The 14210-nt window shown below is 37.0% G+C and overlaps 1 protein-coding gene and 2 long non-coding RNA genes across 3 annotated transcripts; 1 reads left to right on the top strand and 2 right to left on the bottom strand.

Moving 5' to 3' along the window:
• The first annotated feature begins 789 nt into the window (after window positions 1–789).
• Window positions 790–3277, top strand: LOC131006915 (uncharacterized). Its single transcript, XR_009095818.1, has 3 exons — window positions 790–893; window positions 2452–2514; window positions 3051–3277. It is a non-coding gene; the product is annotated as an uncharacterized LOC131006915 (long non-coding RNA).
• On the bottom strand, window positions 885–1878 carry LOC131006914 (uncharacterized). The gene is made up of 2 exons (XR_009095817.1): window positions 1615–1878; window positions 885–1100 (listed from the first exon to the last, which is right to left on the bottom strand). It is a non-coding gene; the product is annotated as an uncharacterized LOC131006914 (long non-coding RNA).
• Window positions 3278–4527: 1250 nt separating the features above from the next.
• Window positions 4528–9679, bottom strand: LOC131006913 (serine carboxypeptidase-like 40). The gene is made up of 8 exons (XM_057934054.1): window positions 9170–9679; window positions 8522–8629; window positions 7690–7964; window positions 6870–7130; window positions 6680–6798; window positions 6143–6235; window positions 4844–4949; window positions 4528–4737 (listed from the first exon to the last, which is right to left on the bottom strand). The coding sequence occupies exons 1-8, from the start codon at window positions 9537–9539 to the stop codon at window positions 4582–4584; spliced, it is 1488 nt and encodes a 495-aa protein (XP_057790037.1). The 5' UTR covers window positions 9540–9679; the 3' UTR covers window positions 4528–4581.
• Between the last annotated feature and the right edge of the window lie 4531 nt (window positions 9680–14210).

Raw genomic sequence — 14210 nt, 5'->3', positions numbered from 1 at the left:
TATTTCTACGTTGTTGCTCATTATCAAAGATTGGAAGAGTTAAAGGATGATGAAAATTAGAAGCACACAAGTTCGACTTTATTTATCAAAGATATTCACTTTTTTCAATATGCATATATTCACTCTTAAAAAAAACATATATTCACATTGAATATTCTTATTTCATTCTTTTCATCATTAAATGTCGTAGCCCGTAGGGATGAGTTTGATTCCTTAAATTCTTTAACTTGATTTATGATGAGTTGGGTGTGAGCACTTCTGTTGTGGGCAGAGGTGCTAGCATGGTCGGAGAGGACCGAAGACAAGATGTTTAGATACGGAGCCCAAGATCACATCATGTGCATCCAAGGTCATCCCAAATACACAAAAGATCGCCAACTCATTTTGTAGTAGCCCCACCGTATTTATACTATTGTTAATTATATAATTAAGTTCATATATTAGATTTTGTTATAGATATTCATTAAATAGAGGATTTTAGCAAGTCAAGCCCTACATAAGATTGATTAATTGATTAAGTAAGAAATATAGATATAATTACTGATAATTTTAGGAAAGACTAGCAAATTTGTTAGAGAAAGAAGCCCAAGTCAATGCTATTATTGTTGGGCCAATGATTTTATTTGATATCAAAGCCCAATTCCTCATAAGTTATGTCATTAGCGACCCAAGCTTTATTTATCAGTTAAACTCCATTAGAACAGTCTTAGTCCCATGAAGAAACACGTATTTCAACTTGTGACTCAGCCATTTTCCTAACCGACTCAAAACAGTATAAGAAGGAGGAGTTGAGCGTGAACCAAATTTCTCCCCATTCTGCAAATTCTAAAACAAAAAAACACCAAGCACACACGTCATCCCAACAGTGTCCACAACCATTCACGTCAGAGAAGGTAGTTTTCTTTATTCAGTACAATTATCTCTTTGCTAAAACAGTAATCGATAACCAAGATGAACAATAGTTACATATCTCTAATTCTAATCTCACATATACAGTTCTAGTCTCACGAATACAGTTGTTTCTCAATAAGCAATAAAAAGGAAACAGACTTATAACTCATAAAAATGGAGTCTTGAGCAATCCCTTGAAACCTCGGTTCCTGAAATAGAACATGTAGAGATTCATTAGTTGGGATGTTAAAGCTGAAATAGAAATTAGATTGGAAGTTTGCTGGAGTAAGATTTTGAATTGGGAAATAGAGAAGGCGGGATTAGCAGTAGCAGCAGCAGCCGTGAGCCACCACAGCAGAGGCACGGCTGGCGGTGGTGACTGCCGGCGTTGCCGCGCTATGGCGGCCGCGGTGGCTACTGACAGTAGAGGAAGAGGGAGGTTGAGCGAGAGGTAGGGATGGAGATTGAGTGAGAGATAGTGAGATAGAGTGTGAGATACAGACAGACAGCAGGAAGAAGGGAGAAGGACAGAACGAGCTAGAGGGAGAGAGGAGCGGGGCAGGCGGCGGCGAGCACCGGCGCTGCAAGCGCCGTCGTAGCTTGCGGCGGCCGCCGCGCCCTGGACAGAGAGAGAGAGAGAGCGAGAGATCGAGAAAGGGCAGAGAGAGAGGGAGTTCGAGGGAGAGAACAGAGACAGAAGTAGAGAGAGAGACAGGGACTTACCTGAGTCAGAAGAGGCGGCGGCGTGACAGAGACGACGGCGGGGCGGCAGGCTTCGCCGGAGAGACGAATTCCAGAGGGGGTGAAGAGAGGTAGAAACCCTAGGATTTTGATTTCTGAATTGGGGATTTAGATATAGGGAAAAGAGGGAGGAAGGAGGAGGAAGGACAGGCGCCGGCCTCGCCACGCCGGAGGCGGCGAGGGCCGGCGACGCTCGCCAGAAAACAGGAGAGAGACGACAGTGAGGAGATAAGAAAGAGAAGTTAATTTGATTCCTTTTATTAAAGGGAAGAATATAGGATTCTTAATTTATTTAGTCTAAAAATAGTTAATTGGGCTACTAATTATTGGATCAATTAAATTTTGTTGGGCTTTGGATTAATTCTGTAAATGGCCCAGATTTATTTTAATTGGACCTTTGATTTATTCAAACAAACTGCATTATTATTATTTGAGCCCAATAATTTATGTAAATAAGATTAACTATTTATTTATACTTAGAAGTAGTTAATTAAAGCATTAAATATAGAATTATTTTAGTTAGTAGTTAAACCTATATTAGATCATCTTAGAATCAAGCTCTTTAAAAATAAAGAGGGAATTTATAATAATTCTACGTTAGTATTTATTTTTAATTAGTGTGAATAGAATTGATTAATGCCAGAGTTATAATTATTGCAGTTTCACTCTAAGTTGGTTTGTTGATAAGTTTGTCAAACAACTAGTCTCCATCCCAAGATTTCCAATAGAAATATCACCTTAAAACCAACATAAGTGTTCTTTAAGTTAAATTCATATTATTTTCTCGTTATCTACTTAGTTAGTTAATCTATATTGAAGGTCATATACAAGAGAAGGTGAATCCATAGTTCAGAATCACCTGAATCATCAGACCACGATCAGGTGGGCTTTCTTATATAAAAATCAAAGTTTAGATTATGCTGCAGTTGAATAAAATCTTGCAAACTATTATCATTGCCTATCAATTTTAAGATTTATGTATGATACCTATCTGACACCAGCAGTTAATCGAATTCGGGTCCTGTTCTATCCAGATGTTAGACAGGATTAGTGTACACAAGGGACCGTGAGCCAGTTAGCTTATCGGCCGGTCTAGGACCGTGAGCCGGTTTAGCGTATCGGCCGGTCTAGGACCGTGAGCCGGTTTAGCATATCGGCCGGTCAGTGACCGTAGAAGGTGGCCACCTTCTCGGCACACAGTTATCATTGCAGATATGGTAGAGTACAAAAGAACATAGTCTGATCAGACGAACTTTAGTACAAGTAAATGACTAGTGGGTACAGACTTTTTACTAAAACCTCTGTACGCCATGAGAAAAGGCATGATAATTTACAGCTTTAGTATGCATGTACGTATCTTTGGCATGTGTCCACTGAGTATTTTATACTCAGCCCTGTATGTATTTATAAACGTGCAGGTTGAGCAGAGACGATGATGAAATGGTGTCGAGCGGTCTTTTGTTTTGGTTGAATGTATATTTCGAGACGCATGTCTTTAACATGCCTCTCCAGTCAGTCTTCCGCTTCGAACACTTATTTTGTGTAAAGATCACAATAGGTCTTCTCTATTGTGATTCTCGTATGTAAACAACATCTTTGGCTTGTAAAATCCTTTCAAGTTTATAAAGAGTGACTTCTTTATACATTAGAATTTTCTTCTGGTTCAGTGTAAACTTTCGATCCGCTTCTACAAATTAATCCCTTTCTTATTCCCGCTTCTTAATTCCCTCCATTGGTCATGATTCCCCGGATTAACTATCCTTAGTTAAGCCCGGTCGTGACACATTTAGGAATCCATTGTCGAAGATTTGAGACGAGGGCGAAGATGAGCGAGCCAGACATGAACACAAAATGGAACAGATTGTGATGGAAAAAAATTCAATAAAAGTAACAAGGATGTAAATATCAGTAGATTAAGTGTTTAACATGTTAATTATGAATTAGGTTGTAAAGCCTGTCTCCGAAGAAATGTCAACATTGTTGAATGTCATCAAATATGATCAGTCTTTTTACTCTTGGTTATATCACATGTTGATTATACCAAGATGAGGCGGTTATTTTTGGTTAGCTAATGATGGATTTCGAGCTATGGAATCTAACTAGCTCTCGTGGTTCATCGGTTCCACCGAAAACTCTCATTTGTTTGTTGAAGCAGTTGATTTTAGAAATAAATTTTTTTTGCATATAATTGTTCGATTAAAATTTTATGAAAAATTTTGTTAGTTATAAATTTATAGTTATTTTTTTCAGTTGATTGAACTTATAAATTGTTTTTATTGCATTTGACTGTTGTCTAAATTGAATTTAGTTTTAATTTATTTTTATATATATATTTTATTGTATTTTGAACAAGTTCATAACTTTTTTATGTATACATGATTCCATTGTTTGTTGGACGATTGTTTAGAGGATAAAACTAATGAATATTATAATTAATGTTATTATTACATGCATTAGTTTTAAAATATTATTACTCTTAAAATTTGCATATACTAATATAAAAATAAATTATGATTATTTAAAAATTTATTTAATTTTAATATTCCACGAACATACTAGTCTGTCCTAATTAGTCTAGAAGGCTCAGTATTTGTTTACGGGCTTGGTTGGGCTTAGTAAGCGGCCCATTGATACCACAACTCCAAATTCATTCGTTCATCTAAATTCTTATTAGAAGAATTGTTTATTTGTTTAAAGGGAAGGGCTATTGCTTGACCTCGTAATTTTTTTTCTTTTTCTTTTTTAAATCCTTGCAATTTGCAATACAGCCCAATACCGATAACAGAAGGCACATTTTTTTTTTTCTTTTTGCGAGACCAATTGAATAAAATATGCTAAAATAAGAAAGAAAGAAAAAAAAGCTTGCAGAATTTGATATTTGATTTGCGTTGAGGCTGTGCAAAAAATAGCTTTTATTACTAATAATGAGTGGAAGAATAATTAGGAGAGTCAAAATCTTGAAGAATTAGGGAGTTGTGTCCCATCAAGAAAATGCATAATAAGAGAAAGAGCTCGAGCTGGTTGGAAACTAGGCACTTGATGTCCAGCCCCTCTCACTGTAGCAAATGTTAGGTTCCCTTTATACACTTGTGTGTACCCACCAACCTGCATTATTAAACAAATAGCATTATTATACCAAAACAAGACATTATCAATGTGCAACAAATAATTTAAACTATTTTTTTTAAAAAATAATAAGATATGCACATACCTCTCTATCAAGGAACCAAGGGTGCCATGCAGTTTCAATGGGAAGTTTCAATATGTTGATGGAATTCTTTGTTGAAGTAACTGGTACCCTTCCATCTGTGTCGCCACTGCAATACACAACAAAGCCTTCTTTTAATTACAAAAAAGAAAAACAAAAAAAGAAACAAATCGACGCACTTTTATGTGTACACAAATGCAGGAGTGATAAATTCGTTATACGTTATGTTTTTTTATAGATATTCAAAATTAAATCCTATTAAACTTCAATTGCGTTTGGTTAACGTTGAGTTCAAATCAACCATAAACTTATTACATTACGTTTACGTTTATTATAAGTTAATTTAGCAATGAGAAATTACAAAGATGTGTTGAACACTTATATATGGTGCATTTACTTTGAGGTATAAGAAAGGAATAAGATTCATACGTTCCAGCTTATACTTCATTAATTTACTTTGACGTAATAAAAAATTTGAGTAGATAGTATAAAATTCGGGCAACACTTTTTCTAGTATAATTTTATACTTATAGGAGGATGTTATAATTTTATATTACCTTATAAAAGGTGAGATAAATATATTATCTTTCAAAATAAATAAAATATAAAAAAAATTGATCATCAGTTTAAGTTAAATTGATAAATTTATATCTCATTATATTATCCTTCTATTTAGAAATTAGAAGGATAAAAAGTAAACTGGTTAATTAATTTCCTATAAATACACGAACTATGCCCAATTTCGATTTTAAACCTAATCTATTTTTTTGGTCAAAAAATACATAATTTTTTTATTTATTTTTTTTGCAATTTGATCTGAGGCCAAAGTTCATTGGCTAATAACTTATTGTTTGAAAGTTGATGGGCAATCTGAAGGTACCGCTGAAAATCTATTGATGTTATCTATCTAATTATAATTATTTTATTAGGGTTTGTCACCGAAAGTGATCGAAAAATGAAATGAAAGTTGATGTCATGAAACTCTATATTTTTCTTTTTTCCGACCACTTTAGGTAACCAAATCCCAACAATATGAATATCATTAGAGAGCTATCATCAAGAGGTTTCCAACGGCACCTTTGAATTGTTCATCGATCTCCAGACAACCAAGTAATTGACCAGCGAGCTTTTGAACTCAGATCAAATTTAAAAATAAAAATAAATATTTATATATTTTATGACCAAAAAACAAAAATAGCTAAAAATCAAATTTGAATATTTCGTGTATTTATGGACAATTAACCCAAAGTAAACACACCCTTAAACTTAAATGAGAAAGAAAGAGTGTATTGTTAAATTTACCTAAATATCCAAACTCGAAGCCCATTAGCCATAATCTCTTGCAGAAGAGGAAGAACAGTCGCGGCGCTATCCGTCCATTTTTTGATGACATCGCTACAATTTTCAAACAAAACTATAGTCTCAGCATAAATCTAACTATATATATAATAACAACCACTGAACGATAATATGTATGTATACAGTGAGAATGATTAAATGTAAAATTCTCACAATTTTCACAATAAAAAAAGTTTTTCTTTAAACTACACCCACCCTAGCTATTATACATATATTAATAAACATAAGGGAAGGGTTAGGACACAAACCCCTTTAAAATACAAATTATGAAACCATGAATTATCTGTTGAATATTGTATGGATTCGCTTTTAAAATATATGAATTCAAAAATCGAAATTTTTGCTCATAAAATTCGAACCTAGAACTATAAATTCATTAAACAAAGTGACGAATCCACCATAAATCTGATTCTTAATTTAAATTTTAAAATAATAGAAGATTTAATTTGAACTCATTATGAAGAAAAAGTTAATTATAACCTGCATGGCTCCCAATCATAAGACATGTTGGTAACATTGGCATGAAGTGCCTTCTGAACTTGAGGCCTATTCAAATATGCATACACATAATAATCACTGCAAGGATCCATATGCGACACCTGCATGCGTTGATCATATTATATAACAAGTTTAGTAGTGAAAAAGAAGAAGCAATTAAGTTGGTAATTACCGAAGCCTTCTTAGGCGTTAGTGTGAGGTTGGGATTCCAGCAGAGGGGAGCGTAGATGTTATAGATATCGATCACGTTTATGTTTTTATCAACTTGCTCCGCAGCTTGGTTGCATTGATGGGGTTGCGTGGTGGCGTTGGCCGAGAAATCGCAGTATCTCATGATCTGCTTCGTGATTTCATCCGATACCAGAGCATGGCTTCCGAAATACTCGTACATCCCTATCGTGTCTGTCTCGTCGTTTATCACGGCGTTTCCAATCTGCGACCAATCAAAATCATCAACAAACTTTTCCCATTTTCTAACAAAAATTTGTGAAACTCCATTTTCAATTCTAGTACAACTTTCATACAAAGATGTGACCTTTCGGTACCCAAAAAATGTGCGCATGCTAGATATGATAAGAAAGTATCGAAAATGAAGACAAGCGATAAGGGATTAATGTTCAAGACCAAAGGGCTTAGGTTCGAGTCCCCTGTGACGCGGCCTTTAAATTTCTTTATTTAATATTGTTATTTTATCAACAAAAAAAAAGGGTGGTATTTATTGAATATATATCATGTGAAGACAATTATAAAAGAAATGAAGACATAATTCTTGCACATGCCCATATTAGAAGCAAAGAAGGGACTAGGGTCCATGAGAATTATTGATACTTGGCCCCAAACATTGTGGAATTGCTCATGAAATGGATATCACTAATGATGCCATCATACGCCCAATCTAAATCAAATAATTCCTCCATGTTCATCTAAAAGTGAAAAACCACTCATCAAAAATCACACAATAATAATAATAATAATTAAAAAAAAAGACTTACAATGATTCCTTTGAGATTGATAATGGTCTTGCCAGCCTTCTTGTTATGATAGAGAATTGTGTGTGCCAACTGAGGCACATAATGGCCTGCATAACTCTCTCCAGAAATATAAAAATCTCTACCTTTGTACTCAGGAAATCTCTCCAACCAGTTCACCAAGAACGCATAGTTGTCGGCGGCCGTCTTCGCGTCACCGCCGCTCCTGAAATCCGCCGTGGTATTCGAGTATGAGAATCCGACGCCGGCAGGAGACTCCAGAAACAACAAATTTGCAGCTTCACAAATAAAATACACATCAAATTAATTAATGTACAATTGACGGATAATAATATAACGCCTAATTACACGAATTTTAACACACATTTAAAATTATGCCAATACACAAACTTTCATTTTTTTTTTTTTGTGATTTTGCATACAACGAACATTTCCAACAAAATGAATGCTGAAAGTCAAAACTGTCTACATTGCTGAAACGCTAAACGGCGTAGCTTGACATTAGGTAGATTACACTAAAGGAACAAAAAAATGTAATAACAAATCAACAAGAAAATGAGACATGCAGTCATAGATGTGTCTTTTTACACTTTCTATGGCTGCATATCCCACTTATTGTTGATTTGTTAATATATTTTTGTGTAAGGAAGATTTTCGCTTAAATCACCTAGATAATTCCAATTTTCACCTCAATATTTATTCACGAGAAACATTCATTGTGCAAAAAATTAAAAAGAAAAAAGAAAGTCCATATATTTAGAGACATAATTCTAAATTCATGTGCGAAATTAGGTTCGAATATTTAGGTGCAATGGTTTGGATTAGAATAAGATACCATGATTCCATGAGAATGGATTTTTGTAGAGGGTTTTGCCATCGCTGTGAACTCGGAATGGCCCAAGTTCTTGCATTGCTCCATAGGCAAGAGATGAGCAGCCAGGCCCTGTTCAAAATTCAAGATATTTTACTGGGTGTAATTAATTAATTATAAGTTAGTTAGTCAAGAATTTGAATTGATCATGTATTATTGCACCAAATTCTTGATGGGTTTAGTCCAAACATATACTCCATAATTGTGCAACAGCTATTAATTTAGGTAGCCTGTCCAAATCAGCAGCTATTAATCGACAAGGGCCAATGCATTTTGTACTTTTTTTTGTTTAAGTTTCAAAAAAATTAACAAACGTACATTTTTAACATATGCTCTTTTTTCTAGAAGGAATTAACGAAAAACGTTTAGGGACAAAAATAAAAAAGGGATTTGGTTAAAAATGGGCCAGGGATAAGGGTCAACCGATGGGGTTCCCTATGTAATAAAATAGTAACCTAAATAATAAAAAAAAGATTAGAAACAATAGAAAAACATTTTTTCAAAATAATTAACTGATTCCGAATCTTGAAATAGTAAATAACTACCCCATCTCAATTGATGAAAATTAAAAACAATATTAAAAAAAAAGAAGAAGTGAAGAAAGTGAAGAACCTCCATTGAGCCAGAGGAGAAGAGGCAATGACTTGTGATGGGCACGTTGAGCCTCAGCAAAGTAGTAGTAGAATGCTCGGCCGGCGGTCTGGTTCACGGTGACGTACCCACCGTACTGCTTGAACCGGACCGGCGGCTGGCCGGGCAGTTTGGCGATCCGGTCATTCTCTCTCATCCCTTTTTGAGAGAGAATTCTGACGACGTGGGACTGATGGCTCGCATTGAAATGGCGTCTGTCGATGCTGTTTGTGTGCAACTTCTCTTTGTAAATGCGTGAGAGAGCTTCGATTTGCTTCGTTGCGTCGGTTTCCGGCCATTGAGATAATAAAATTGCGAAAGCAAACGGAAATAATGCTCTGAGAAATAACATTTTGTTTGAGAGTGGAGAAATTAAGGAGATGGAAATTATGGGGTTTAAATAGATTCACAAAAAGAGGTGGATTAGAATAATATTGGATACATGTGATCACAAAGTCTAAACAAACATGGAAAATTGTTGGGATTGGATGATTGCACCTCCCAACTTGACGCTATTATATGTTTGGCAACTGCCAGATCATGGGGGCAAAATGGTCATTTCCGTTTTTGGATGGTTATCGGCTAATCTTTTTATTTTTATTTTTGTATACGTTTATATTTCATAATGATAATGATGATGATGATTATTGATTATGATGAGGAGGAGGAGCACATTTGGGCAAGATTTTTTTCATTTATTTTATTTTATTGATAAATTAAGGAACATGGTATAACATGAGGGATAGATGAATTTTCATATTTTGAAGTGATTGGACATGCACTCACATGTCACATTATAGCTTGGCATGTTACTTACGCTGGAAATGTATAATGCCTTATTAATTGTAGTACTATCATTCTTGCCTATTTTGCAAGAAAATGCATGTATATATGATAAATAAAATCAATTTTATGCAATTATAGGTGAACTGAATTGACGTGATTATATCCTTCATTTTTATCGTTTTGGGATTCATATGATCCAAATTTGATTTGGTGATTATCGCTGGAGTATCTTTCTCATATATATATAGGATATGTGCCACATCCTTACTATTAATGTACTATCATAGAGAATTAATAGCTGAGATGCTAAAACTATTTTTAATTAATAATTAGATGGCAAGCTAATTAAAAATAGATACGTGTTGTTGAATATTAATTTGATGTAAAAATGATAAATTTATAAAAATAAAAATTTTGCCACTTAAAATTTTTTAATTTTGAACCACAAATTCATTCGATGAAGTAAAATAATCAATCGTAGACATTCACGATCTAATAAGTGCAACTACTTTATATTATACATCATTCGTACCTGAAATGCATACTCATATTTCATTTTTGATCTATTTCTGAAATGCATATCAATTTCAATTTTTGGTAAGTATAACTCACACAGCCCATTAATTAATATATTAATTAGTATCCCTTATGTATCGTATTAGCCATTGTAGGTCTCACTCTAATTTCACTTATAATACACAATACACTCAACCATTATTTTATTATTATTATAAAAATAAGATTCATATTTCACTTACAATACACTCAAATACTTCCTCCGTGCCTAAAAATTGTGACCAAGTAGAGAGGGCACGAGTTTTAAGAAAAAGTCTGATAATTTGAGTGGAGATTGAATCTTACACCTTTTTATAAATAGTGAGAGTGAAAATTTGTGGGGTCATTTCCAAATAATGAAGAATCACAATTTTTATAGATGTCCCAATATAGTAATAAGATCACAATTTTCAGGGATGGAATATATATGATGTGGATACGGATACGGTGAGAATAGACAATATATACATGTCTCATTTAAAGCCCTTTCAATCTTCATAATTCATATATGATATATGTCAAAAGAAAAAAAAAAAAAAAGGAAAAAAGTGATTTTTGATGGGGTTTAAGCTGCTGCTGTAATGAAAATTTTATTGAAAAGAAAGAAAGAAAAGTTGTTACAAAACTGGTGAAACGAAAAGCAGTACAACAAGGGACCATAAGGCGCAATACCACCTAACGAAAAACCAAAAAAAAACAGAACCACAGTTAAGGGGGACGGGAAAGCCGCCGCCACAGATTACTGCCAAACCAAAACCCATCGGCGAGTCGTCCCCCTAAGCCGGAAGAAACACAGCTCAAGCACAAAAGAGCCAACAACAAAACCCGAGGGGACAGCTTAGGCCATCTAGAGAGATCTGCACTGGCCGGAATAAGCCGAGCAGTCAGCACAGGATTCCCACCGAACGCATTATGAATCCTCCCTGCTCTGGTCACCTGTGCAAAAGACAACCGTGGCCCCAGGAAACACCAAAGCAAACAACAAGACAAACAGTTCCCCAAGGAGACCAAGCTCAAGTGACAACCCGAATGTAAGGAAGTTGCCGCCTGTCATCCTTCACCAACTGTAGGATATCCGGGATCGTAAAATTCCAATAGCCTTCCTCCGCTACAGAAGAAGCCAAACAATCTGCAACCCGGTTCCCTTCCCTGTAGATGTGAGTGATAATAAAATGAAAACCAGCAAGGGAAGAGAGAACCTTACGCCAGCGACTGAAGAACCTCCAAGGAACCGTGTTTGACCGAGAACTGAAAAGATCCACCAAATAAGCGCAGTCAGTCTCGATCCAAACATGTCTCCAACCATGATTGACAGATTGCTCCAAAGCAATGATGAGGGCGAGCAGCTCTGCCTCAAAAGCCCAACCACGTCCCGTAGAGAAATGAAAACAACCCAGAACGCTAGAAGAATCTCTGATAACTCCACCAGCGTGAATCAGAGGAGGGGAGCCACGAACCGAGCCATCAATATTGATTTTGCGCCAAGGAGTCGGAGGCGGAATCCAGAAAACATAAACATAAGAGGTCGGGCGACGAGGTCTGCTTGGCACCCCAAGACCATGAAGAATCAGAACGTCCTCAACAGAGTTAGCCATCTCACCCGAACATAAGTGGGAAGTTTCCAAAATAAAAGATTTGATCTGGATCGAAAGAGCCCTCTCAGAGACAGAAGACTCATCAAACACAACTCTGTTACGAATATTCCAGATGCTCCAAATCGTGGACATAACACCAATTCGCCAAAGATTTTCAACCTGTTTGCTAGTCTGCACCTTCATCGCCCAGAGAAGCAGACTCCCAATGTCGTGAATCAACGGACTATCCACCCTGAACCAGTTGAAAAGGGAGCGCCAGATTTGTCGAGCAATAGTACAGTTCCAAAAAAGATGATCAATATCCTCATTCGCATTCCGGCAGAGAGGGCACCAGCCCGGACCAACCAGCCCAGAACGACGAAGAGAGCTAGCAGTCGCAAGACGACCCAGAATCACCCGCCAAGTGACAATGGAACGCCTCATTGGGATAAACGGAGCCCAGATCCACTTACCCCAATCAACGGTCGGAAAGCAGGGACGAATATGATCCGAAGCAAGCGACGCGGAGACCTCACCAAAATGAGAATGGGTCCAAGCTCTTCGATCCTCTCCCTCGGTAATAGGAACTGAGACAATATCAAAGGCAATATCCGGAAAGATCTGTAAAAAATCCAAAGTAAAGTGCCAGGTATCATCAAAGTAGTAATCCGAGATCGGCTGCAAAAGAGCTTGATGAAAAGTAGCCGGAATGCCGATTCTATCAACCAGACGATACCCTAACCAATTATCAGACCAAAAAAGAATATTAGAACCAGAACCAATAGAACAATGAGTGTCGCTGACGAGAGTCTGGATAGTAGCCCGAGTGCCCAACCAAATCGTAGAAGAGAACCAAGGGGATCGAGGTCTTAGGCACGCATCCAAATAGCGCTGGCGAAATAACTGAAAGCCCATCGAGTCTGCAGTAATCAGCAACCAGCCTAACCTCAACATGAAACTCTGGCTGATGTGTGTAAAGGATTTCACATTAAGCCCACCCTGAGTCTTGGGGGCGCATACACGATTCCAAGCCACAGAAGACTTTGGCCTAGAAGTAGTGCAGCCAGTCCAAATAAACGACCGACAAGCTCTATCCAAATCATGAAGAAGCTTAGCTGGCCAACGATATATCAGCATACTGTGAACAGCCGCGCTCTGAATGACTGAAGTGACGAGGCAAAGACGGCCCGCCATAGATAACTGCATGCCCTGCCATCTAGGAAAATGGGCGATGATGCGATCACGAGTGCTGATAAGACGGGCAGCAGTAGCACGACCAGCAAAAATGGGGACTCCCAAATAGATAAAAGGAAGGGAACCAGTGGAGAAGGCCAGATCCCGCTGTAGTCGACGCCTTAGCTGAACAGAAACACCTTTGCCAAAGAAAACCTTGGATTTGGCTTTATTGCAGAATTGACCAGAAACCAAAGCATATATATGAAGAATCGATTCAATCATCCTGCAGCTGCGCCAAGTAGCTTTACAAAAAAGTAGGACATCATCAGCATACAGGAGATGAGAGGGAAAAAGCAAAGAGCGGGACATCCTCATACGGTCAATGAATCCCCTATCAGCAGCGTCCGAGAGCAGACTACTCAGAACCTGCTCCGCCAAACCAAACAGAACCGGTGACAAAGGGTCTCCCTGTCGAACACCTCGAGAGCAACCAAAGAAACCATGCTGCTCTCCATTAAAGAGAACTGAAATTCTGGCAGATAGAAAAATAACTCTAATCCAGTGTCTGAAAGTCTGAGGGAAACCAAAGCAATCCAGCACAACGTCCACAAAATCCCAATTCAGGGTATCGAAAGCTTTCCGAATATCCACCTTAAGAGCCATGTTCCTCCCTTGAATTGAGCGCTCCATGCAATTCACTCCTTCAGAGGCCAGTAGAATACATTCCTGAATAGAACGCCCAGAGATAAACCCAAACTGATTGGCCGAGACAATAACAGCAGCTATCTCATTCAACCTAGAGGCAAGAATCTTGGTGATGACCTTGAAAAGGAAATTTCCCAACACAATAGGCCGGAAGTCAGAGACAAGAACCGCATCAGTCTTCTTTGGGAGAAGGCAAAGCAAGTTGGAATTGAGGCCCTGGGGAAGAT

The sequence above is a fragment of the Salvia miltiorrhiza genome, chromosome 1, assembly GCF_028751815.1.
Source record: "Salvia miltiorrhiza cultivar Shanhuang (shh) chromosome 1, IMPLAD_Smil_shh, whole genome shotgun sequence".
Taxonomy (NCBI): domain Eukaryota; kingdom Viridiplantae; phylum Streptophyta; class Magnoliopsida; order Lamiales; family Lamiaceae; genus Salvia; species Salvia miltiorrhiza.
The sequence above is the reverse complement of the archived record's forward strand: the minus strand, read 5'-3'. Positions and strand labels throughout refer to the sequence as shown.

What these genes read in the sequence shown, in the direction of transcription:
- LOC131006913 (XM_057934054.1), bottom strand. Translation starts at nt 9,539, where the DNA reads ATGTTATTTCTCAGAGCATTATTTCCGTTTGCTTTCGCAATTTTATTA. An exon ending in TAACGCCTAAGAAGGCTTCG is followed by an intron (nt 6,799 to 6,869) that starts GTAATTACCAAC and finishes CAACGCATGCAG; the next exon opens with GTGTCGCATATGGATCCTTG. An exon ending in TATGATTGGGAGCCATGCAG is followed by an intron (nt 6,236 to 6,679) that starts GTTATAATTAAC and finishes TGAAAATTGTAG; the next exon opens with CGATGTCATCAAAAAATGGA.